At 39.8% G+C, this 27,309-nt stretch overlaps 2 protein-coding genes across 2 annotated transcripts in view; one reads left to right on the forward strand and one right to left on the reverse strand.

Moving 5' to 3' along the window:
* Positions 1-436: 436 nt before the first annotated feature.
* PIK3R4 (phosphoinositide-3-kinase regulatory subunit 4) lies at positions 437-22,088 on the forward strand (the record flags this gene model as incomplete). Its single annotated transcript, XM_079538566.1, is given in 19 exon segments — positions 437-1,166; positions 2,431-2,564; positions 2,754-3,336; positions 4,810-4,944; positions 6,739-6,960; positions 8,700-8,873; positions 9,630-9,775; positions 11,693-11,896; positions 12,678-12,881; positions 13,848-14,042; positions 14,381-14,591; positions 15,364-15,529; positions 16,305-16,469; positions 17,593-17,804; positions 18,073-18,204; positions 19,614-19,714; positions 20,704-20,792; positions 21,217-21,325; positions 21,918-22,088. Coding segments are annotated over 19 exon segments (4,083 nt in total).
* A 1,227-nt stretch (positions 22,089-23,315) lies between these two features.
* Positions 23,316-27,309, reverse strand: part of COL6A6 (collagen type VI alpha 6 chain) — a gene marked incomplete at both ends in the record, with an annotated part of 56,316 nt that continues 52,322 nt past the window's right edge. Inside the window, 4 exons of the mRNA XM_079538481.1 lie at positions 23,316-23,488; positions 24,871-25,139; positions 25,362-25,455; positions 26,299-26,970. Of these exons, the coding sequence (XP_079394607.1) occupies positions 23,316-23,488; positions 24,871-25,139; positions 25,362-25,455; positions 26,299-26,970 (1,208 nt within the window). The remainder of the gene's footprint in view (positions 23,489-24,870; positions 25,140-25,361; positions 25,456-26,298; positions 26,971-27,309) is intronic.

Consider the following 27,309-nt stretch of genomic DNA (forward strand, 5'->3'; position numbering starts at 1 on the left):
AAGCTACCCCCAGGTCAACGCCGAGAAGCTCCCCGACCCCAGGCCGACATGCCGGCGCAGGATGTGAGCTCACGGCACCGCCCCGTCCCCGCCCCGCTCATGGTGCCGGTTCCGCCGCTCTCAGTCCCGCCTCGCTGCATCCCGCGGCCGGGGGTGTCCCGGCTCTGCCAGGCCGGGCGGGCTGCGCCGGGCCGGGCCTGGCCGGTGAGCGCCACGAGGGGCCGCGGGGCCGCCCGAAGCCGGGGCCGGTGGGGGAGCCCAGAAAGGGGCGGGAGTGGCGGCGACGGGGCCCTCGCGGGACCGCGGCCTGGGGGAAGCGGAGGCTGCGCGGGAAAGGGGGTAGATCGCGGTCGGGCCGAGCCTATCCGGGTTGAAACGTTCGTTGTCTTTTTCCCGAGGTGGACGGGTGCCGCCCGTCGCTGCAGGAGGGGCCGCCATGGGGAACCAGCTGGCTGGCATCGCCCCGTCGCAGATCCTCTCGGTGGACAGCTATTTCTCTGACATCCACGACTTCGAGTATGACAAAAGCCTGGGGAGCACCCGCTTCTTCAAGGTGGCCCGAGCCAAGCACCGGGAGGGGCTGGTGGTGGTGAAGGTGTTTGCCATCCAGGACCCGACCCTGCCCCTGACGAGCTACAAGCAGGAGCTGGAGGAGCTGAAGATCCGGCTGCACTCGGCACAGAACTGCCTCCCCTTCCAGAAAGCGACCTTGTCCGAGAAGGCCGCCATGCTCTTCAGGCAGTACGTGCGGGACAACCTGTACGATCGGATCAGCACGAGGCCGTTCCTCAATAACATCGAGAAGAGGTGGATCGCTTTCCAGATCCTGACGGCGGTGGACCAAGCGCACAAATCTGGAGTCCGCCACGGGGACATTAAGACTGAAAACATCATGGTGACCAGCTGGAACTGGGTTCTTCTGACGGACTTTGCCAGTTTTAAGCCAACGTATCTTCCTGAAGACAACCCTGCTGACTTCAACTATTTCTTCGACACGTCGCGGAGGAGGACGTGCTACATCGCTCCCGAGCGCTTTGTCGATGGCAGCATGTTTGCCACAGAGCTGGAAAACATGCGAGATCCCTCCACTCCTCTAGTAGACCTGGCCAACAGCAACCAGCGAACAAGGGGGGAGTTAAAACGTGCAATGGACATCTTTTCTGCAGGTACTGAGAGAGATCCGTGTGGCCTTCATGATTGCTGGTCAGGGGTGCAAAGAAGCTTGTTATTTTTTTTGTTTGTTTGTTCTTTTTACTTTTTATCTTTTGCTTTTTTATTACAGCAGGCCTGGAGAACAGCTTGTGGAAAAAAATTGCTTACCTTAAGCATTAGAATTGGTCTCTAAATCTTTCAGTCACAGAAAAAGTACAGGCACAATAGAGTAAGCTGCATGACTGAAAAGGCATCCCCATGTTATCTGAGGAGCGCAGTCAGGCACCATTCTGTTACAACTTATCTCTGCCCTGGAAAAGAGGTGGCTCAATAGGTCACAGACTGTGATCATCAGGTGATTGAGGTCCTGGGGATGCAGTGTATGCTTCATGGGACCAGAGGAGGAGCCAGTCAGTCAGTGGCACACTTAAGATCTGACTGCTTGGGAACAGAGCTGCTTTCCAGCACAATTTGGCAATATTAGCTTCAGAATCTCCTTGTCATTATATTTTTCCCAAAAGCAGGAAGTTGGATAACTCAGTAAGCTCCTGTCATGGTTCCACTCAGAAATTCTTGATAGAGTCCTGCTGTGGGAGCCTGTCCTGAGTCACAGGATTGTTTTGAGTCATATGTTTGGCCTGTTAGAAAAAAAATAATTAAAACCTGAAAGTTGAAGTAATGGTTACTTCGCTTTCACCAGCCAAGTTTCCAGGCTGCTCCACTGACAGGACAAGATCCTAACCACGGAAAGCAAGCTGCAGGAACGGGACACAAGCCTTTGAAGAGAGCATGCATCATACACACAACAGGGTGCTGTGCCTGCCAATCTTCTTATTTCTCACTGTTCTTAGGAACTTGTTTGAGTGAATGTATGCTGCCCTTAGCATTACTGTTCTTCTTACTTTGACCTCTTGCTTGGCCCATGCTTGATTTACTGGCACTCTTCCATGTAACGGTGATGTGGGTTCATTTTCTGATATATTTTCCATTTGGCAGGTGGTTGAAATCAGTACCTCATGTTTCCTAATTGCAAAATTCTTTGCTGTTGGCATGTTTGAAACAGAATGCCTGAGAGGCATTTCAGAGGCAAAATACCTGGGAGGCAAAAGCCAGTTTTTGGAGATGGAGATGCTACCCTTTTCCACAAGTTAATTAGTCAGCTCATTAGCCTTGTTTTTAATCAAGCTAAGGTTCACATAGGATCTGTTTTTATCTGTACAGAAAACAAAATTTCTGTTTGCAGTTCCCTCACATCTTTGACTTTTTTTTTCCCCCCAGGCTGTGTAATAGCAGAGCTGTTCACAGAAGGTGTCCCCTTGTTTGATTTATCTCAGCTTCTGGCTTACAGAAATGGCCTCTTCTCCCCTGATCAAGTCCTAAACAAAATTGAAGACTGCAGTATCAGAGAGCTGGTAAGGGTGGGCTGCAGCATCAGAGCCATTTCTGTGGTCTGTGTGTAGTTTATTTCACCTCCTTTTGTGACAAATTGCTTGGTGATTTTGACTGTGAGTTTGGGTTGTTGTTTTTTTTTTTTTTGCATTATGAATGTCTAAACCATTAATCTTTCTCTCCTGCTCCCTCCTTCTTCTGCCTTTCTCAAGGTCACTCAGATGGTCCATCGGGAGCCAGATAAACGTTTAGCAGCTGAAGATTACTTGAAACAGCAACGTAACAATGCGTTTCCTGAAATATTTTACACTTTCCTTCAGCCTTATATGGCCCAGTTTGCCAAGGAAACATTTGTATCAGCAGATGAGCGTATATTGGTCATACGTAAAGATCTGGACAACATCATTCACAATCTCTGTGGCCATGATCGCACAGAGAAAGCCGAGGGAGAGACCAAAGAGAATGGGCTGGTTATCCTAGTGTCAGTGATAACTTCCTGTTTACAGACTCTCAAATACTGTGACTCAAAACTGGCTGCTTTGGAGCTGATTCTTCATTTAGCACCAAGATTAAGTGTTGAGATTCTTCTGGATCGTATTACTCCTTATCTGTTACATTTCAGCAACGACTCTGTGCCCAGAGTGAGGGCAGAATCAGTGAGGACACTAACTAAAGTTCTTGCTCTCGTCAAAGAGGTGCCACGCAATGATATTAACATTTACCCAGAGTATATCCTGCCAGGCATTGCACACTTGGCCCAGGATGAAGCCACTATCGTCAGACTTGCATATGCTGGTAAGCAGAAATCCATCAAAACTCCAAATCCTCTTTTTAATGTTCTTCTTTCACTGTTTTGTGTGCTCACAGCCAAGGTAAGGGGTTAGGGCCTGCTGTTCAGGGAAGTAGCCCTGCCTCTGTTCTCTAGATAAACAAGGACATAACAAGTAAAAGTACTTCTCCTATCAACCATGTATTAACATATGCATGTGAACAGGGCTTTCAGAGCCTGCCCACCCTCTGCAGATTTAATTAATTTACCTTAGTTCACATTTTGCTAGCTCAGATTGATTGCTTAGAGTGGCCCAACTGAAATTAGTAAATATGAAACATATGTAAAGCATCAATTTGTTGTTACATTTCAGTTGCTTTCCCACAGAATGAAATTTGGTGTTTAGGGCTGAGATTATCTGCTATGTAATAGTCTGGCTTATACCTTCAGAGATGTTTTCTTTGTATGTTTATTCAGATATTTGAATCGTGGTGGTTCAGGAAGCAATTTTGTAACAACACTCTTATTTACTATTTACCTCTTACTGTTATTTGCTTTGACCGTTTTGTTTACAAAAGCACAATTCAGTTGACAATGTCCCAGGTGATGTATTTGTGTGGCTTTTTTTTTTAAACTAACTATACTGATTGAGCTCATTGTCAAAGGCATGGTGTAGATGGTGAGTCGAACCAGATAGCTAAGTCTGGTTAGCTAAGTCTGCCTTCAATTCAAACAGTTTTCTTTTAAGAAAGCAATTGAATTTCAATAAGCTAATACATAAATAAGAATATCAGGCTGACTTTAAAAATATATACGTGAGTTCAGTGATGTTAACACACCTTTTGGAAGCAGTGTGACTGGTGACTTACAGGATTTAATGCAGGCTGTGTGCAGTTTCCATTGGCATGTTGATGTTGTCTTGGCCGAGACTCAGAATGGCTGCTTAAGTGGGACATAAGCCCTGGCAGGGTTATTCTTGTGCCAGCCATTGCCTGACCCGTATGGCCTGAGTTACTCCAGCAGCTTCCAAACACTGCAGGATGGTGCCAAATGGCATGGATAGACAAAGGGACAAATGTCTTCAAATTGGATCCCAGCCCTCAAGGGTAACCCCAAGGATACAAATCCTGGCATAGTGGCATGTTGTTGTTTGGGGTTGTTATTAATTGGCCTTTCAGTTCTATCAAGCTACGTAGTCATCCACCTGAGATAAGGTGGTATTTTGGGCTACTTTAGAAGACTAAAATTAGTTGCAGTTACATTTGATATCCTTACAACTTTTCCACTCATTTACACAGTCTTACTGTGACAGGATATGTCCCTAAGCACAGCAGAGCTACCAGGTACAAGTCCCTGAAGTAACATACTGTGTCATTTCAGTGCTATTTGCCCATCCTGACTGGTGTTCCGAGTGGTTTTAATATCTCATAAGGGGACCATCAGAAGTCTGTAAATTGGCAAATTAGAACAATTCTAAACCAAAATGTTTTCCTTTGCAGAAAACATAGCTTTGTTGGCAGAAACAGCTCTAAGATTTCTGGAGTTAGTCCAGCTGAAAAATCTAAATATGGAAAATGAACCAAATGGAGAAGAAATGGATGAAATGTCTCACCCTAGTGATAACTATGATACAGGTAATGTCACTTCCACTTACCTGGCCTCTTTGTAATAGCAAATTGTACACCGGAGCTCCTAGGTAGCACTGTTTTTTGTGTTGTCACTTAGCCTCCCTATAAATGGGAAAAAATGCCTTATCTCAGCTAGTATCTGTCACAAACTGGAGCCTCTTTGTGAACACTATGAAAGACAAAAAGGAAGAAAGAAATGAGCACAGTTCTCCAGAAGCTCTCAAGGTATTTGAGGCTGGCTAACTGTATATCCAACTTTGTGGTCCCTTCAACAAGTCAGCTCTGTTCCAAATACCACTTCCATTGATGTGCTTGGCTTAACTTTGAAAAATCTGACAAGTTCTGGCATAGTCACAGTACTGTATTTTTCAGTCGTTCTCTTCCCCAACTGTTCATGTGCCTGGCTATTCTTGTTTATTGTCTGCAGATGCCAAAAATGTGGGTGTCTCTGACAGTAATATGGTCATCTGTGCTATTGTTACTGTTGCACAGAGTTGTTTGGTGGGTTTTTTTCCTTCCCTTGGCAAGGAGGGGTGAGTAATAAGCGGACTATGTGTCAGCTTCAATCCCTTTTGTAATACATATGTTTCTTGAATAATACTGAGCAAGTTTTCTGAACTGAGAAGTTTGTGGTTAAAAACACACACATCTATTCTGGGGCAAGTACATGAACCTACAACTGATTTTAATTGGTGAATTTCTCATGCATACACCATTTGGTAGCGAAAAAGACATGCTTCAATTATATTTTAAATAGCTGCAGAAGGATACTTTAAAAAAAATCCCTTTTAGTTCCTTCATGTAAGCCATCGGGCGCTCACAGTTGCTGAGGCATGAGAGAAAGGAAGGTCCATCTTACAGGCTCTGCTCCTAAGAAACGCTGTCCTGTATTACCCATCTAGCTGGGACATGAAAGTAGTGATGCAAGGAAGAAAAAAAATTGAATGGTTCTATTATTTTCATGCTTTCAGAAACTAAGGCTGAGAAATTTGAACCCAGAAGGCAACTTTTCCACGTGACTGACAAAGTGTTTTGGAAAGTAAATTAGCTGACTGCCTGTGGGCAAACGGCAGTTACCCCTGCAAAGCTGGAATAGCAATATCTGAATTTTGTGCAATTTGCTTGAGAATTTCCATTGTAGGTTTCAGTATTAGCTTATGCATCAATGATACTGTTATTTCTACTTAATGAATTTTTTTTCTCAGTTGCACCACAGAACAGAAGCAAGGGGTGAGATCACTTTCATTTTTTTGCCACTATTGTTAGCTCAACTGCTAGGAATTCGTAATGTTGGAAGTGCTCATGTTTTCAAGTATTGTTTATTTCTCTCTGACCTTAATTAAGCCAGTCTACCTCCCTAAATAAAAACGTGCTCTTGTCGATTCACAGATTTTACAATTGATGGTCAAATGGACACCTAAAACCAGAGTTGTCTTGAAGCACCTTTAACACAGTAATATTGCCACTGACCCATCTGATGCTTTTTCACATCTGCATTTCATTTTTAAACAAAATGAGTTGGATCATCTTAGCTGAAATTAAGACAAATGTAGAATTGCATTTCTCTGGCAATGTTGTCTCACATTTCTGTAGTCTGACTTTGCCACTACCCTCATGCTTAGTCTGAAGTTTTTCGTAAGCCAGTCCTTGGAATTGCTGAGATTCTGTTGCATTATTTATCTTAGCAAGTTTTTCTATGGTGTTTTTCAGGATACCAGTTTAACTCCTTTAGCAACATGCAGTACGTGTGCACAGCCTATTTCTCACCAATCTAATTGTTCACTCTTTTGTCTCTTGCAGAGCTGCAAGCCTTGCACGAAATGGTCCAGCAGAAAGTTGTCACTTTGCTGAGCGACCCAGAAAATATTGTGAAACAAACACTAATGGAAAATGGAATAACACGTCTCTGTGTATTTTTTGGACGTCAAAAAGCCAATGACGTTCTTCTATCTCATATGATCACTTTCTTAAATGATAAGAATGACTGGCATCTTCGAGGAGCTTTCTTTGACAGCATTGTGGGTAAGGGTTTGGTTTCAGCCAAACGGAATAATTTTTTCATATCTTGGAAACTGCTAAGCCATTTCTTCTAAAGGTGTATGTAATTTTTAGGAAGTGACGTGCTGAATTGTTGCGTAAATGTTTCTCTATGGAGGGAAGAAGAAACCATGTAAACATAAGTAGCTTTTTTTGTTTCTTACAAATGAGACTGATAGACCTAAGATCAAGTTAGATTAACATCAACAACAAAATTTTAATTGTTTATTTTTACTTTTTATTTTTTTAAATCTTTCCTGAAGCTGCTAATTGAAAAAACTGAATTATGACAAATATATGCTAAAATTTCTGCAAGCCATCTAGAAGATGCATCTCTTTCCATGTGTGCATGGTCCCGTTCCTCCATAAACCTGTTTGTGTGATAAAAATTTTGTGCTGATTACCACATTAGAGTAGAAGTGAAGAAGTTATTTAATGTGTAAACTTGACTGTGATGGGAAGCCATCTAATTGTGTGCTATTTGTCAATCCCCAGTAACTGGGTTAGAAGCAGATACAGTTACCTGTCTGTGCTGTGTATGACAACAGCAACAATAAGCCTGAGTTATTTGATGAAAAAACAACTTTTCTCTCTTGAGAATGACCAGAGGAGTTGCCTGGTTGCTTGCAAGAAGCAGTGTCAGCTTGATGGACATAAAGCAAAAGGAAGGATCAGAATTTCAGTGAAGTCCATCTCCCTGGCAGTTGCCAGAGATTAATTACATTAGATGGGTTACTAATCCAAGGAAGCAATCCCAGATGACAGTTTCATGTGGACACTGGCTGGTTGTTGTGTGGGAAAGGAGAAGAAAAGAATAAGAAAGCAGTTTCTTTCTGATGAGATGTGGCTGTTAAGTTTTGGTTTTAAGTTTAAGTTTGGTTAAGTTTTTAAGCTTCAAAGGGATAGCATTAATTTTACTTTTAATCTTGGCTTCTTTCAGAGATTTTTGAATTATATTTTAAAATTGAATTTATTTTTGAAACTAGGGGCTAGGTGGCTTCGTGGTGGTAAAGAATTAGAGAGTAGCTAACTAACTAAATCTTGAGGCCATGTCAGACTGGAAAAGTTTTAGAAGATTGTTATAAAAGATTCTTTTCAACTGTTGGCAATTATTGTAGTAGGTAAATAAATGTATTTTAAAGACGTTCTTTGCTGATAACTAGTCCAGTATCCAGTTCAGCCTTTCAGGAAGCTGAATGCTCGTCAAATAACCATTGCTGCTAAATTAAAAGACAAAAGTCCTGCTAACGTTCTTTCATCAGTGCTCATTTACCCTTTCCATGGGTACAAATGCAGGCACTGCATCCCCACCCTTAGGAGCACTGCTGTTTTTGCCTCGCTGTTTCAGACTTGTGCTGGCCTGCTGTGTGTTTACATCCGTGCCTGACCTCTGGGAGGACTTCAGCAGCCACAGAGATAGGTTTTAGTCAAACAGCTTTCAGAATATTTGTCTAACTTTGTTTTCCCATCAATTTTAACAAAGATTGTGTCTTCCACGTTTACTTCTGTGTGAGTACTGGGTTTTGTAAGACTGAGGCCTTGAGATTTGCTTCCTGCATTGCTATCTCAGTAAATGCACGTATTTCTTGTTTTGATAACTTTCTTGGAAAATGCTCACTGAATCTCTGTATACTGTTGGACTGAAATTTAAACTTCAGAGAGGAAAAGCAAAGAAGCGTTACTTTGGATTTTTATGTCTTTGTTGTTTGTTTTAACATTTTCAGGTGTTGCTGCTTACGTTGGCTGGCAAAGCTCCTCGATACTGAAGCCTCTGCTTCAGCAAGGACTCAGTGATGCAGAAGAATTTGTCATTTATAAGGCCCTCAATGCTCTTACTTGTATGTGCCAGTTAGGGCTCTTGCAAAAGCCTCACATTTATGAATTTGCTTGTGATATTGGTAAGTTGGAATGCAGACGGTTACCTTGTTTTCCTATTAATGAAAACTTCATACTACAGAAAGCTTCATGGCCAGCTTAATAAAGTTTCATAGCCTAACTGTTCAGTATGCAAACCTGTAGTACTCTTTTAGGGTTTACTCGAATTAGACATGCCCAGAATTTGCTAGCTGTATATCAAACAGCTAGTCTTTTGAGACTTTATCTTTTATGGCTTTTCAAAAGCATTCAGAATCTGGGGCAGGTGATCTGTGGTTTTATATCTCATGACTGGATGCTGTCCTTTGATTACAACTTTGTAAAACCCGTGTAATTGAGATGGACTTCTGAATCCAACAGGGGAACATTAGTTATCTCACAGTATAAATAGTGACTGTTCAAGGAAGAGTAGGGAAGAAGGAATGAATAAACTATTTACTTAAAAACAAATCCTTGGTACTTCAATTTTCTTTAACTGCCTAAATTAAGGTTAGCATTTATTTTTGGGTTAGTCTCCTTGTTGTCAACTCCAGACTTGCAAAGAAGTGAAATTAATAGATAGTAAAAATATTCTTTCTGGCAACAGCAAGGAAGCTCCGCACCACTGGCCCAGTAAAGTTGATAAAATAATTTTCTCATTTCAGGTGTCAATTGTAGTGCTCTGCTGGAGGAAAGGCTGAAGTTGGGGTTGGTTCTAGGAGGAGGAAATGACATTGCAGGCTGCCTTTTATAGGATGGTCCCCTCTTTAATTTGAACTCTAACAGTAATTTTCTTTCAGCACCTTTCTTGTGCCATCCTAATCTTTGGATACGTTATGGTGCAGTGGGATTTATCACTGTGGTTGCACAGTATCTAAATATTGCTGATGTCTACTGCAAGCTAATGCCATACCTCCATCCCTTTATCACACAACCAATAATACAGGTAATGCTTCAAATATTAATGTGAATATACCCTGACCAGTCATAATTCTGTGGTCTGTTGTTGCCATGGTGCTGGCTGTAAGAACATTAATTGCTGTGTCATTCTTTCTGTTGTTTTTTGTTGCTTTTTTTTTAAGGGCAGAGTTTTTTGGGTTGTTGTTTTTTTTTTATCTCTGCTGGCAAACATGAATGGCCATTGCCATTTGTGATTTGTCAATTCAAGACTCTCATTGCTTTGCCAAGACGAAGGGCAGAGTGCTCAGCTTGTGTCTAGGAATGGCCTGCATGGTGCTGGCAATGTTTGCATGGACATCTTTGCATACAGCTTTAGGACCTGTAGAATTCATCTCTCAAGTATTTAAGTAGATAAGAAGCAGCTGCAGTACTTGCATTGAAGTGTGCAATGTGTATTTAATGCTTGGGGTTTTTTTTAATCACACAGTTGGTAGTTTAATTAAAATAATATTTTTCTTTCTCTTCCTAGATAGCTACTGCAGTAGTACTGCACTGGTTGATAGATGTCTATCTTGTTCATTTAGTACTTTATTTTCTCACTCTACTGTATAAATCTTTGCTTTCCTTTGCAACACTACACAGAATATACAAGTCATATTGAGTTGGATCAGACTACTTTTGAATTTATTTTTCATGTAAATAGTCTGCTTTGAGGAGCAAGTTATAGTAATGAGGTCTTATGGCATTGTGAAGGAACAACCCCATCCCACTCCATTGTTTTTAGTATTCCAACTTTTATACAAATATTTATATCATAATTTTGGGCCAAAATGGTTTGGCCATTGAACTCAAGGTCAGTAACTAGGTGGTCTGTTTTATCAGTATTGCCCAATTACTTGCTACCAGCATCTTCAAACCTAGTCTTGAAACAGGAGAGATCAAGAACTAAAACAAATGTATAAACTCAAAGGAGTGTTAGGTCTGCAAGTAGGCTGAACTGCGTACAAGAATTTTTGTCCAGATGTTCTCTGGACACAAACAGACACTGAATCACCACCTGTGAGAACAGAAAGTTGTTTTCTGTTACAGTAATGAACAAACTTCCCCAAACTTAATGGTTCTAAATGATGCCTGAACTCACTAGTTTCTTGTGACTGTTTGCTATTCTCTAAGTATGCTTTTGAGGATTACTTAATTACATGGTTGTATACATAACGTTGTATACATCGAAGAAAAGCCAGTAATCTGATACTGGGAAAGAGCTTTTCTATTAAGTATTTTTACAAGGTAAATGTAAGACAGTTCTGAAATATTATTGTATTTGTAGTAGAATTTTTAATCCCTTTTAGCTCAGTCAATTTAATGTTCTGAGACTGCTAGGGGAACAGAAAGAAAATGGAGAAAATTTGATATAACCAACATAAGGAAAGATCTAGAAGTTGTATGTACATTATTGGCACGGTCATGTATAATTTCATGTCATAGTGTGATTGATTTTTTTACTTACCGTTACTGTAAGCTTGAAAGCATGTCCTCAGGATCACAGAATCATAGAATCATAGAATCATTAAGGCTGGAAAAGATCGTGTAGGTCAACCATCAACCCCTCACCATGCCCACTAAACCATGTCCCTCAATGCCACATCTACCCTTTTCCTGGAAACCTTCAGGGATGGTGACTCCAGCACTCCTCTGGGCAGCCTGTTATGGTAATAGGACAGAGCCAGAAAGTAGCTTTTAAACAAGCCTTCAGAGCAAGAGTTGGTTTGGGTTGGTTGTTGTTGTCATTTTTTTCATTTGTCCGCTTGCTTGTTTTTATATTAATATTCACTGCTGTCCAATTGCCAACCTGTAGGCTAGGGGAAAAAGTAGACATGATACCTACAGCACTTTAATGCTAGATTTCCCCATATTTAATGGATATCTTTCTTCCCATTGACTGATTTCTCTTTTTGAATTGCAGATAGATAAAGAAATAGTCCTGCTAAGTGTGCTTAAAGAGCCTGTCAGCCGTTCCATATTTGATTATGTCTTAAGATCAAAGGATATCACAAGTCTTTTCCGACACCTTCAGATGCGTCAGAAGAAAAGGAATGGTGTTCTCCCAGACTGTCCACCCCCAGAGGACCCTGCCATTGCACAGCTGCTGAAGAAGCTACTTTCACAAGTGATTGTTTTTCATTCGTACTTTGGAAGTCAGGGTTGAGGCTCTTGGGCTCTGTATGTCTCCGCAGCAATCTTGCGGTTGCTGCTTTTAGAGGATCCCAGTCTGAGGGTCAGTAGAGTTTATTGGACAAAGAGTTCAGAGCCGATGGAAGATTCTTAAAAGATCTCTAGAAAATAGGGCAGCTTTATGTCTGAAATCACCACATATATTTTCTTTTTGAAGATTTCAGTGGTGTGTCTTAGATTTCAGACGCGATATATTAGTGTTGCAGAACATAGGCTATGTAACGTGCTGGAGAGAATAGTGTGCATTTGTTAAAGAGGCAGACATGCAAATAACAGCGTTATTAATAACCAAAGGAAGGTGAAAAGTTTTGAAGTTTGTATGTGAAAAGGGGAACAGTAAGAATCGACCACATGAAGTAGTGAGAACCAGGAAGAGGAAGGACTGCAGCCAAGTGTGTGTGGTGTTCTTTTACCCCAGTGTCTGTGGGCTGTAGGCATAGCCTAGGTGGCAGTTAAGCAGATTGCACCAGATGGTGATCCAGTATTAAATGCAGCTCTTCTCTCACCTTTCTTCCTCACCTGAGGAAGAAAGATAAAACTACAAGAACTTGCCCAAAGTTTCAAATAAGTAATAGACTGGTGTCTTGAGTTTTGAGGATGTGCTCCATCTCTTCGCTTCTGAGCCAGTCACTTAATTTTACCACTGCTTGCATCTGCATGCCTTGATGCATTTTCTTTTTCAAAAAAACAATAATATATTTTCTCTTACTCTGTAGGGGATGACTGAGGAAGAAGAAGACAAACTGTTAGCACTGAAAGACTTTATGTTAAAATCGAATAAAGCTAAAGCCAATATTGTGGATCAGAGCCACCTGCATGACAGCACTCAGAAAGGAGTGATTGATTTGTCAGTTCTGGGAATAATCAGGAGACAAGTGGATCTGGTTAAAACAAAGCAGGAGCCTGATGACAAACGTGGTTGGTATATTTTGTAGTCTATCTAGATAGAATTAATTTACTCAGCAGTTCATCCTACATAATTATTGCCACCCTCACTGAATTAGCAATAAGGAAACCTAGCATGGTTTCTTGATAGCATGCTGCTATATGAAACGTGAGGTTTGGTGATGCTCTCTGCAACAGTGAAAGATGAAATATTTTGCTTGTGAGAGTACTTGGGATACAGAAATATCTGCAAGCCATGTAATATTGCCATCTTATTTCCAGGATTAAGAGGCTTGTCTGCAAGTGGTTTCCATCTAATTTTAAAGGGACATATACATAAGAACAGGATTTTTCATTTTTGTGCATCATGTGGAGTCAGGAGTGGACAGGATTTAAAAGTTAGTGTGTAGAGTCAGTGTTTGGACTGATTTCTTTCACCTAGAACTCTTGCCTATAAAGTCTTCGTGGCTTTAACTTTTCTTCACTAATTTCATCCATTTAATTAGTCCCATGTTTTCATTTCACTGTATGTTTTTTACAGTTTTAAGTGACTCCAAAGGAATGGTGAAAATAATTATTTCTTCTTTATAGATAGCATTCTTTAATCTACAGTTGATCATTTGCAACAATTTATCTACTGTTCCATTACCAACTTACTTCTGACTTAAGCCAGTAAATGAGTAACTCTCACAAGGAAAAATTTTTCATGTGGATTCTTGCAGCTTTCTAGATGGAAAAAAATCATGATATTGGAATTAATTACTACATGAGTCAGCTGCAAGATTAGTAAGTGTAAACAGAACACTTGCCACATGTTCGGCCCTGTCAGCTGACATAAACAACCTAGCAGTAGTTTTTCTCCATTAACTACATGCAGATAATAAATTGGTGTGTATACATTGGTCTCACGTCTAGTCGGAAAGTAATGAGTGAGGGCTGCCATGACTGCATTACTTTTTTTTTTGCTTTCCTCCCCTATCTCCCAACTCCTTATAGCTAGAAAACATGTAAAGCAAGACTCAAATGTAAATGAAGAATGGAAAAGCATGTTTGGGTCTCTGGAACCACCCAACATCTCCCAGCCAATACCCAAAGGACACGGGCAAACTGCTGATCTGGAAGCTATCCAGGCTGGGAAACCACTTCGTTCAGAGTCCTCAGCTGGCATTTGCACCACTTTGTCATCCTCCCCACAGGTACTGCTGAAGAACACTGTCTTTGCATAGAATCATTTGAGTTGTGAGAGACCTCTAAAAGCCATCTAGTCTAACTCCTGTGAATGAACAGGGACATCTATAGCTACATCAGGTTGCTCAGAGCCCAGTCCGTGCTCTTATATGAATACTTTTGCATATTGTAATTGTTTCCAAAGAGATGTTTTCGATTGAATTTTTGTCATGATGGCTCTAAAATACAAAGTTAATTGTCCCTAGTATTGTTGCCGTTGTATATTTGATTAAAACTAATCACTTCTGCAAGCCTTTACCTTTGTAATATGTAAGGCATGTATTTGTAAGTGCTCATCTTCTTACAGGCAACTGATGGAACAGTTGTTCAACCCAGGAAACCAGCGGTCCAGGTACTGAGCAGCACAGTTTCTCCATCTGCATACCAGTTACGCATCACCACCTGCAAAACTGAACTGCAGCAGCTGATTCAGCAAAAGCGAGAGCAGTGTAATGCAGAAAGAATTGCCAAACAGATGATGGAGAATGCTGAGTGGGAGAGCAAGCCTCCACCTCCAGGTAAATCACAGGCCACCACGGCCAATAGACAGATGCACAGAAGAAAAATGTTTTGAGTTAAAACTTAATTATCTCGAGGAAAAAATGCAAAGCATTAGGAAAACAGGAAATTTTAGGAAATGTGTGCTCTTTGTCCACAGCACTTACTTAGAAAAATATCTGCCTGCCTATGAAAGAGGATCTGGAACCTAGATCTTTACCTTTTTGGTAATGGACCCAAGTGACTAGTCTCAAGCTCAGCGTGTGCTCTCTGCTCCAGTGAGGTTTCTGAAGCAGGATGTTTACAATAGAGTCTGTGGCAGATTATCTGCCTGATTACAGGTGATCTCTGCACTAGCTTCTCTACAATGTCCATGTGTTTTAAAGGGCTCTTTGTAATTTCACTGAATGCACATGGAACTAATCTAAAAGAAAATACTTAACTGGTTCTGCCAATAAGGTTTAGAGTAGAGTTGAGCAAATAGCCTTTCTAAAAATGCATCACCTGTACCCCATCCCTGAAGACACTCAAGGTCAGGCTGGACAGGGCTCTGAGCACCCTGATGTAGCTGTAGGTGCCCTATTCATTGGAGGAGTTGGACTAGATGACCTTTAAAGGTCCTTTCCAACTCAAACAATTCTGTGATTCTATGTTTTCAGTGCCTTCTATGCTTTGAAGCTATAATGGCTATTTCCCAATATGCCTGTTGGTGGGTGAGATCAGGGGAATCTTCATCTTCCCATTAGGTTTCGAAATCAATGCCAAGCTTTGTGATTTGGTTTTTCCCTGTAGGGTGGCGTCCCAAAGGATTGTTGGTAGCTCACCTTCATGAACACAAATCTGCAGTGAACCGCATTAGGGTCTCTGATGAACATTCAATTTTTGCCACTTGCTCTAACGATGGCACAGTGAAAATCTGGAACAGCCAAAAAATGGAAGGAAAAACCACTACAACCAGGTAGCTTTAAAACTCATGGAGCTGCTATTTTAGTCTGTTTTTCACTGTAGAGCTTGGAGAAAACTATGAATCATTTGTGGCTATGTTGGAAATTTCCATACTGATACAGACTGGTGTTTCTCTTGGCATACAAACACAAGATAGTAGAAATAGACAGTATTTGCAAGCAAATCTTGTTCTTTCCTTAACTAATTGAAACAGCAAAAGGATTGCTTCAGATTAGTAATTACAGGCTTTTTGATTTCATTTCTGTAAGTAACATTCTGGTGCTATTGCTTAAAGCTGAGTTTTCTTGGAACAGATTAGCTTTATGATTAACTGTCTCATGCACTGATAGTTGATGAGGAAAGCCGTGTTGTTGGCTGAAACACAGATGGGTGGTTTGGGGCTGACAGTCTGTGAGAATTATTTTTGGGAGAAGAGGATGTATCTCAAAATACAGATGCAGTGAACTGTAGTGTCAGTTAAATAACAGTAAGTACAGTATGCTGCTTTGATAGAGATATGTGGTAGACTGATGTTCTCTTTGTCTGGTAGACAGATGTGTTCTTTTGCACTTGGAGACTGTCACAACCCATAGGCTCAAACATAGATGATTAAACTTGCAGAAACAACTCAGGCTTTGCTTTCTAATCTTGAAACTCTTAAAAAGCATTGTTTTCAGAGGTCTCTTGAGCCATTGGTTTTAAATAGGTGTCTGAGAGAAGTCATTCTTATTTAAATTGCCACAAAATACATTTCTTCTTTTTCTGCCCCCTCTCCTTTTACCGTTCAGGTCAATTCTGACCTACTCTCGGATTGGAGGACATGTCAAGACTCTTACATTCTGCCAGGGCTCACATTACTTGGCCATAGCTTCAGACAACGGTGCTATCCAGCTTCTTAGTATTGAAGCTTCAAAGCTCCCTAAATCTCCTAAGATTCAACCAATTCAAAGCAGGTATGTACTTACAGCAGTTAAATCTCCCTGCAGAACTCAAGCTGCTAGCGTATGCCTTGCTGTGTTTGCTGTGTTTGCTCCAAGCTCCTGCTGGCTGATCCCAGGCTGTACAGAAGGCTATAGTCTTATCCTGCTTCATAAAGAAGTGCTGAAAGGCAACAGCCCAGGATTGAGGATTTAGAGCTCTTGGTTATCACTATCTGCTGTGTCACTGGACTCATTATGAGTTTGAAACAGTCAGTAAATCTAAATATCTCTAAATTCTTTTATTTATATGCTGGGTTTGCTCATTTCTTACCTCCCCTATTACAATGTTAATCTCCAAAATAACTTGATAAATACTCTATTAGAAGTCATTGATGGACATTCACATGCACATACAATGCATAGTTTGGCTGCAGGCCTGCAAATTTGTCTCCCAGGCTTTTAATACCAGTAATGTGGCCAAGTTATGAGGGATGGGATACTATTTAGAGGAATGTTTGGATGTTTTAATGTTTTTTCGTTGCTTTTTTTTAGCCTTTCCATATAAGCAGTTTTGAATATTCGGCACCAATTCAATTGCTTAATCTTCCAGTTTGAATGAGGGACACGTCCAGCAGCTCTCTCAGAAACTTTTTTCAGCTCTAAATAAAAGTAACTTTTTGTTTTAAACATCCTCTCCTGCTTGGGATTAAGTTCATAAATGAAGTAAGCTTAATCTAAAGGAGGTGGAAACTACAAACCAGAGATGTGTTTTCCTTCTGGCATATACTCAGTCACACACAATGAGTGACTGAGCACAGTTCTCTCAGTACAGCAACAGAGAGGAAAAAAGAGATGTGTGTCCGTGCCAGTAGGCTCTGATAGGTGAATATCTGAGAAACACAGAACACGAGTCTGAGGGAAATACATGAAACAGAGACACAGAGCATTGCAAAGAGCTGTCAACAGAAGGCCTGCAGGTGCTATAGACAGAGGTTGATAGAGTGTAAGCATGTGTTGGACTAAGACTGGAGAATTGTTTCTAGCCCTTGAGTAGTAACATGGAGAAGACAATGCTGTTAGTTCATTAGCTATTGAAAGGAGTCTTAAACTTGAAAGTACTATCTGTTTCTAAATCAGTGTAATTCTTTTAACCCAGATCCTTGGATTTGAAGGATGATGGCTGTGTGGTAGATATGCATCACTTCAATTCAGGAGCCCAGTCAGTGCTGGCTTATGCTACGGTTAATGGATCTCTGGTTGGATGGGATTTGCGATCTAACAGCAATGCTTGGACACTGAAACATGATTTGAAGTTAGGCCTCATAACTTCGTTTGCTGTGGACATACACCAATGCTGGCTGTGTATTGGTAAGTGTGTATTTCTTATTAGTTGTTTTTTGTTTCCCCACTTTGATTTTTTCCTTTACAATAACTATAGCTCAAGCTTTTGCTTCATCTGATTGACTAGAATATGCCATTTTTCAAACAAGGGGAGAAAATAACCTCCTGATATATTTGTGGGAAGCAGTCTGTCCTGTAATTACTTGAAGTCCCACCTCCTAGAAATAGAGCACAAGGATATGGACAAAGACCCTTGTAACTGTCCGTCTGACTGTGGACAGCTATCTCTCACCAGGCACAAGCAATGGCACCATGGCATGCTGGGACATGAGATTTCAGTTACCAATCTCCAGCCATTCTCATCCTTCCAAGGCCCGAATCAGACGTCTGCTCATGCATCCTGTCTATCAGTCTTGGGTTATTGCAGGTAAAATATCTTAAACGTACCTCACTGTTGTCAGAATCTGTGATTAAAGAAGCTTCTGTTTCAATTTTTGCTTCAAGCCCTGCTTTACGGTTGTTCTTTCTGTTTGTTTTCATTTATATTTTCTTCCATTGTAGTTTTTCTTGTGCTTTGCTTGGGGAAAGGAAAAAGGGAAAGCTCATGCTTGTATTCTACCACTGTGCCCTTCTTAGCTTTCTAAATGTAAAAAAGGAAAGAGGTAAAAAACAAAATCTAGTAATGAGCCACTATGAAAACGACAGCTTTTGCAGTTCTTATTTTCTGGAGCATCACTCTCATGATTGTCCCTCCCTATGTGCTAGCATATCAATTTTTGTAGACAAAATGTTATATAAGACAAAACCCAGAATTATGACATACATTGAAGTTGATGGGAATTCTGCCACTGCATTCAGTGCCCATGTAGAGCAGAGACTAAAAGGTTGTTCCATGTCCAGTCCCCACTTAATTCCGACCCGGCTGCTCCTTGGGTTAGAGTTTTCAAAAATCCTACAAGAGTCCTCATCTGGTGTGCTCACAGCTGCTTCGTTCTCACTGCACATACCACTGTCATATGCTGTGCTCATACTGGAAAGTACTTCTATGTGTTCACGTCAGGAAGATATTCTAAAAAAGACAAGTAGTATAAATTAATACTGCAATAATTAGGTTGATAAAGTTGCTATAAAATGAATTCATAAATAAGTTTCCTATTTTACCTAAACTTGCTTCTTAGGTTTGACTAATTCTTTCAGCAATGAACCACGCTGGGACCAAACCAAATTTATTTAAAAGCCGTGCAAATAAATGAATGTTCTCTGTGCTTCTTAGTTTTTCTTCCCTGATAAAGAATAAATTGGTGACAAAATTCATTATTTTAAAATTGTATTGAAAAATTCTTGCCTGCAAGGTTGATGCCAAACATGTAAACATTCTCTTTAACAGAATTCTTTGCCCATCTACCTTAAATATGGGTGTGAAATGTCATTGTAGCTACTGAATTTGATAACTTTGGATTTGCTGTCTTAGTTGCCCATGAATAATTTCTAAAGTCACTGATGACAGTGCCAAACAGGCAGACCATCCATTGCTCCTAAAGAAGCATGAGAAGTTATCGAGGGAGAAAATTATGAGGTTTTAATCCTTTTTAAAGAGGGTGGAAGATTAAAGCAGGATTCTGAATTCTCACGAGTGAGGTACTTTACTGAAGCTGCTATCAAGGGATAAAAACAGCAAAACACATGCATGGCTGATAAAGCAAGACTAACAGCTGCTTCGGGGAGCAAGTAAAGAGTGTCTCTATGTCATACCCTCTATGCCATGTCATTAGAGTGACAAGTGAGAACCAATGCCACACGTTTTATTTGTATGCACTGGCATTATCTTTCCTGTAGCTGTTCAAGGCAATAATGAAGTCTCCATGTGGGATATGGAAACTGGTGATCGACGCTTCACTTTGTGGGCCAGCAGCGCACCGCCTCTTTCAGAACTGCAGGTCTGGTCTTTTTCTCTTCCTGCTTCTGTTCTGTAGCTGGTCCAGAACAATCTCAGCCTTCATGCTGTGAATCAGTAGTTACATGTCTCTGTGGCCTTGACAGTTTGCCACCAGGAACATACTCTGGTATTTATTTTGGCACTGTAATGGTTTTGCTGTCAAAACTAAATTCCTTCAGTAAAAAAGTAGCGTAACGTCAATCTTCACTGGTATCTTCCACTGCATGTGGAATGTATCCAGTCATATTCTCACAAAACCTGTCAACCAGGCAAGCCTGGAAAGGTCTTAATGAAGCTAAAATTCATGGTATGGCATCTTGTACGTACTTTTACTTGCAGCGTCTGGGAATGTGGGTACTCCATAAGCATCTGTTCTTTCACACATTCCTTTCATAATACAATGCCATTGCTACACTTAACTGTTAGCTTAAAGAATGGAACTCCACTCCCAGGAGTTACTTGGAAAGGAGCAATCTGGGATATAATAGCAGATAACTGCATCTTCTATAAATTTTGCAAATGCAGATCTGGAATCTACCTATACAAGAATTTGTATGTGCTACAAGTTTGTCAGGTTCACTTTATTTGATCACTTACTTTGCAAAGTCAAATAGGAAACTTTGTGATTTGTTTTCTGCTGTGTGTGCCTTCCTTAATGCCTTCATGCCATAAAAGTTTGAGAGTTCATGTGCTTCTCAACCAATTTCACCTGCTTGATTCTCTGATGAATAAACTCTCTTATTTGCCATCGAGAATTGTTTGGGATCTTGGAGAGTTTAATCTGTAGTGTTGTTCTGTGAGCCACAAGAAACAAAAGGAAGCACTTTACCTTAATATTCTTAGATGTGGCCTATTAATAAAATAACTAAAACCAAGTTACAAGCATTTCGAAATGGGATGTATAAATGTGATTAAGAATGCACTCCCGTCATCAAGCACCACAACAACTTGTGATAGTACTTCTTAATAAATACCTCTTTTTCCTACTAGCCTTCTCCTAACAGCATCCATGGAATATACTGCAGTCCAGCATCTGGTAACCCCATATTACTGACAGCAGGCTCAGACATGAAAATAAGGTAATAAATCTAACAACATTGTTTGATGATCTCCCTTCTATCCTTGCCTGTGCATTAAGTTTTGCCAACCATTGCAAGAGTAAGCTCTAAGAAGTCTAAACAATCAGCCAGCAGAAAGAATTGTTCTCACCAAAATTAGTGCAAACTTCTGCTTTTCTGAAATGCAACGTGTACTGTTTTGTACAGTTCTTGGTAGGCAGCATAGCAGAAATAAACCCCCAAAAATGACTTGTGTAAAAGCTTGCTATGAATATTGACTCCTCTGCTTCTTTCATCCACTAAGTACACAAAGCATGTAGTAGTTGTACTCATTTTCACCACAAGAGCAAGACACGCTTTAAGCAGCCATGTTCAGCTGATTTAAAGAAAAAAAAAAAAAAACAAAAAAAAAACCAATAGTTTTATTGTGTTTCTTTGTGTTTAGGTTTTGGGATCTAGCCTACCCTGAGAGATCTTACATTGTTGCTGGAAGTTCTAATTGCCCGTCTGTGTCGTACTACAGGAAGATAATTGAGGGCACAGAGGTGGTTCAGGTATTTTGCTTTGTTTGATAACCTGTTCAGCTTGCTTTTATGATGGCCCTGTGGGCTACATTAACTGCACAACAGCTTTCTTTGCAACTATCTCACTTCTTACAGATGGTATCAGCACAGTGTTTTGACGTAGCTAGAAAGAAGTCACTTTAAAAGAGAAAATGTCAGTTATTTTTGACAGAATTAGACTTACCCGATAATACCTGATGCAGAAGCCACGGCTTTGAACCAGTTTTTATAAAACCCTTGGAATGTTAAGATGTGTGTGTTACTGTAGCTTCTTTTTCCCTATAGGAATGTTAAATCGTACTAGTTTGTATGTCATTAAAATAAATATGGGGAACAATGGTGATTTTCCAAATCAGCTGTTAAGTCAGTTCAAAGCAAGAAAGAGGTTTTGCGTGATGAAAAGAAATGAACCAAGAAATAACTATAAGCCAACCATCAAAGGGTGGGAGTTTTTGTTTGTCTAAAGGTAACTTTTTTTTGGTCTTCACAACTTGGAAAACTGTCATGGGGGTCAGTGCTCACCTTTCTGTCAATATTTTCTTTTCACTTTTTTCTTTTTTTTTTTTCTTTTTGTTTTGCATAGGAAATTCAAAACAAGCAAAAACTGGGGCCCACTGATGAGACCCCTCGGAAGGGTCCGGAGTCTCTCCCAGTTGGACATCATGATATTATCACAGATATTGCAACTTTCCAGACCACTCAAGGGTTTATAGTAACTGCATCAAGGGATGGAATTGTTAAAGTATGGAAATAAAAGTTGCACTAATATATAGTATGTAAATATTTGTAATAAATAAATGATGCTATAATGAAGTTTTCAAGGACTGTTTCCAGATCATGGAATAGAATGGACTTTAAAAACTATAAAGGGGATGATAAAATCAGTTATCAGTGTCCTACACCACCCTGTTAAAAGCACTTCTTAATCACTTCTTTTGTTAAAGATGTTTGGTATTAATGGCATTTCCTTGAAAGGCCAAGCAGTTTATGAAGAAATTGTTTAGCTTGGCATATCCTACATTATTCTCAAGGATCTTTCAGAAGTTGATGGAAGGAATTCCCACTTTACACGTTGTACTTGTATAAAAAGGAGAGGGCTGCTACAAGTATGTCAACGTCTGACTGCTGCTGCGTTGAATCTGAGAAATGAAATATGAACCAGTGCACTAATGTCCCTGCATATTCTAATAACTGTAATAAAGTCCACTTGAGCTTCCCTGTTTGGTACCTGAGTCTGTTCACTTCCATTTTTCTAATAACAATGTGTCCTCAGGATTTATTTTTTTCTCTTCAAGATCAACTATGAAAATCCATGGTTGATAGAAATCCAAAATATATGCATTTGTCTAACTTTTAGTGACAAGGGAAAGAACACTTGCTTACATATAAGAAGGCACACTATGAGAATATGCTCCCAACTGTTACAAGAACTATTGGCAGAACAGAAATATTTGAAAGAGAATGATTTTATTCACATATTGAAATATTTGTAAGGGGAGTGACTATAGTAGAAAAACCTCCACATGAAAGTGAAGTTCTAGTAAGTCTATGACCCTTCAGAGCTGAATGCTTTTTCTTTCTCTTATACATAAGACAAATGCAAGTAATGAATCAATATTTTGACATTACTATTTCATATCTAAGATCATTTCATGAAAATGTTTAAGGGGTTATTTTACTTTATTTAGTACATTTTTTAAATGTGCACTTCAGTGTCTTTGGAAGAAAATCGTTTCAATGCTTTTATCCCTTTTAAATAACATGGCGTTAGCTAATAAAATTTTCTCACTTTTCAAAAATCTTAGATCATCTGAGCAGTAGTTTTAGTTTTCACTATTAAGAATAATAGATAATAACATCACTAACAAGTATTTCTTTGAGCTGAGATCTGGGAGGTGAGATGCTGTGTAAGATCTTCCATCTCTTCTGCCCATCATCTTGATAGTATAACAAAGGACAAAGTAGTTTAAGTGTCTCTGCACTAGAAAGACTTTATACACAAGAATCCACATTCTTCTTGTGTTTCAAATCTGTTTTTGTTCCCTCCACAGCCCCCATACCAGAACTGACCACACATTTTCTGCTCTTTGTTGTAGTACCACTTCAGAACATAATTCTGACATTCTCCACTATCTTGAACCTGGTCACATGCATCTGGAAAAGGCAAATAAGAGAGAGAGATATAATGAAAAATCCATCATTCTTAGCATTAGAATTTTAAGGGAAGTAACATTCAGTATAAATGAGCAATTATGAAAGCTAGGCACTGTTCAGTGTCTTACAAAGATTCATCAAGTATCCACACACAAACAAAAGGCATCAGAGTGGCCAGAGGATAAAACAATAGATCACTACAAGCCACATCTCTCAGTAGGCAAATTCTCAAATTGTGCTATATATTTTTAGAAGTTAAATTGTTGGCTTGCCAATTATGAGTGCAGCTACAACTGGGAACTGCAGTTCACACCCCTCCTGTAAGTAAATGTTTTATGTCACTGCTCACATGAGTATAATCATCCTGTTTGCATCTTCACAGGAAACATTTACTTGCAAAGAGTAAACAGTAACATATCTTCATGGTTAATGGAAAATGTACACATAATTAGGCCATTAGACCGTTCTGTCCGTGCAGAGTACATCAGTTATGCACTGTGGATGTCTAGGATTCCAGATTTACATTTCCTCTTAAAGTTCAATGTTTAAACTGTTTTGCAGCATTGGCTCTCTCATCTGGAAGGGGGCTACCAGACATCCAGTAGAATCCTTTTTGACTGGAAAGAGGGATGGAAGATGTAGCAATGAGCAACAGCACGCGAAGTCATGCAGACACTATTGCATTTTTGCAAAGAAATTATCACAGAATCAGAATTACAGGATCACAGGTTGGAAGGGACCTCTGGAAATCATCCAGTCCAATCCACCTGCTAAAGCAGGTTCCCTAGAGCAGGTTGCAGTCAAAAGTTATCTCCAATTGCAGACCACACAATAGAAACATTCAATTCTTTAAAAGGCATGATGGTGAGAAATCTGATCTCACAACGAGATTAAGACACCTATATCAAAAGGCAAATCCAGAAAGAAATGTGTAAGTAGGAGGCAAAGTAAAAAACATGAATAACACATGTCTTGACAGGATATCTCTGCTGGAGAATCCTGCTCTTCCCAGGAACAGATTGTAACACACATTTAGTTTTTCCACGTTGAGCTAAGTTAGGAGCAGGAATAACTCAGTAATTATAGTGCAACATGAGGAGTTAATGTGATTAGCTGTTTTAGTAAAGAGGATAACAATCTATATTATTGTTGTTATTTTAGAAAGTTATAAATCAAAACTAAAGTCTAAATGACACCAGCAGTTCGTCCTGTAATTACAAACTCATACAGATTTGGACTGTATTCAGGCATATGGCAAAAAAGAGTTTTGGAAAATATAATGAATGGAAATGATTCACAAAGAGCAAGTATTCAACTAATTCCTTCACAATTTAGAGCTTTTCTACTGAATTCAGAGAAATTTTCATACTCTAAAATCGTACCATATTCACTATTGTCAGGTCCAGTTTCTACTATTGTTGCTAGACTTTCCTTTTTCCCCTGAGCTTCTCCATACTCTTGTGGCTTTTCTCCAGTTTTGTCTTCCTCTGTGAAGTACTCATTCTCCTCCAAATCATATCCCATTCCTGGCATTGCGTATACAGGTCCTGTGGTAGTCAATTTAACTTCTTCTAGGGCTCTATTTTCAGCTGTTTCAATGTCTTTCAAATCACCACTGTAACCAATTTCATCAGTTCCAGGTAAAGGCATCCTTCAAAGGAGATGGGGAAAAAAAGTATATAAGTACCAGGATGGCCTTTTCATTCCTCTGAATACCGTGAAAAAACATTGTTGATCCTGATCATGCTTCTGCCAAAGCTGATCTGAATATATAGTGACTAATCTAAAGGGAAAAATCTTATGTTTGGAAGTAACTGTAAATATATAGTTTTATCCCTTACATGCTCATGTGTGTAAGATTTAAGTTCCAAACCTTTCAGTCACAGACACCTGATCTCGTGTGTCACCCCGATCTAAGTTCTCACACTCTTCTTGAAGTTCAGGAGAAGGATAACTGTTCATTTCTTCTGTGGAGAAAGCAAACACACCACGAATGAGTTTTAAATTCCTCCAGAACTCAACATGTTTAACAAAAAGCAGAAAAAGATTTATTTTCTTTTTCACTGAGTTTGTGTCCTTTACTATCTAGAAAGATGTCCAGAAAAATGAAAACAACAGACCATCTAGAGGAGATCAACTCTTGAAAAAATGCCTTAGACTTTTGTCTTCCTCTGTAATACACTATAGCAAATTTGTTTTACCTAAACACATTTCTGATGGGAATTTCAACTCAGTGACTTCCTTCTTGACATCCTCTTGAATAAATTTCAAAGCACCTAAAAACTGTTAATCTACAATAATGGGTCTTAAAAACTACAGAAGTTCTTTCTCTGACCTACAGAGGCAGAAAAACTTCAGAGGTTAAGGCTAGATCTGCTGTTGTTTAAACTTCTATCTTCCCAAAAGCCAAAATAAGCATTAACAGCTCAGTAAATCTGGGCCTCCCAAGGGTCGGAAAAGAAATGTAGGTGCCAGTGGCCAGAGAAGAAATGTAGGCCTAAATCAGGAGAACGACTGTTTTTTGTGTCTGAAAAATAGTCTTTCCTCCATAAAAGTGAAGTCAGTGTAGCCATATATTGAATACAAACTTAATGAGAAAAAAACTTCAAGATTTTGGTCTAAAGCAACATGTTTTGTATTTACTGGCAATTCCATTAGTGTCCAACATCTGCTACAAACTATAGATGAAATACCCAGTAGTTATATTATGTCTAGAAACTGAGAAGTAGTACATATACTGACTGCCTTTTCCTACAGAGCATTTCTCATTTTTTCCATAACTCAAGTGAATGGCATTGCATGCTACTTACGTTGTAGCAGGTTTAGAAATGTCCGGGCAAATCTCTGAGCATACACCATCTCAGACATTGAAATCCTACCCAGTGTCAATAAGTGCTGATCTGTGGGGGAGCTTGATAGTTCTATCAGCTCACTGTCACTCAGGTCATTGCCAAGTGCAAGAGTGAATACAGTAAATCCTTGGCACTTGACTCCAAGTGAAATCTCTCTTAGCTTCTCTCTGTCTTGTATGCTTGTTTTGCTTCCAACTATTGCAAATATGACCCTGTGCTTTCTTTGTCTGGGAGCTTTAAAAAATACATTTTCAACTGTCCACTGCAATGCAGAAGCAATGGCTGATGGCCCTTCCAGTTGGCGAACAGACTCTTGGATATGTTTCTTCATCAAATCTTTATTGTTGTATGTTTCTAGATCAAATTCCAAGGCCACAGGAGTTTTATTTCTGTCAGGTAGGAAGCCCCTGGGAGCCTGCTGTACCAATGCCACTCTGGTGCCTCCAGAAGATTCACTTGGCTGTTCAGCAATGACAAACTGGTCTAGCATGTTGCTCACAAAATCCTTGGCTCTCTGAAAATTTTCACCACTGATGCTGCGAGAGCTGTCCAAGACGTAAGTAATATCCATATCCATCAGAAGAGGTGGAGAAACGGGCACTTCACAGATGGTACTGGGCTGGCATTTATCTAGAGACAAAGAGCCAATAAACAGAAAACTATTTAGCAAAACAACAAAACAATGGTTTGGGGAAAAAAAAATGTGAGTCCTACTCATTTATTTTTTCTTAAATGTGATTTAAAACTTTCAATTTAGTGACAAGAGATCTTATTATTTCTTACAAGCAACACGGAATGAATCCTGGTGAACAAGGTTTTGAGATTCTATGGGAAATTTGGGTATGAGATCAAAAACTGGTGTGTTATGTTTTACCTTACGAACAGAATTCCCTTTAGAATTTTTCTTCCATCAAAATCTAAACACAGCAAAGGACACTGAAGCAAGCTCTGTTGTTTTTTTTTTTCCCC

The sequence above is a fragment of the Tetrao urogallus genome (genome assembly GCF_951394365.1).
Source record: "Tetrao urogallus genome assembly, chromosome: 7".
Taxonomy (NCBI): domain Eukaryota; kingdom Metazoa; phylum Chordata; class Aves; order Galliformes; family Phasianidae; genus Tetrao; species Tetrao urogallus.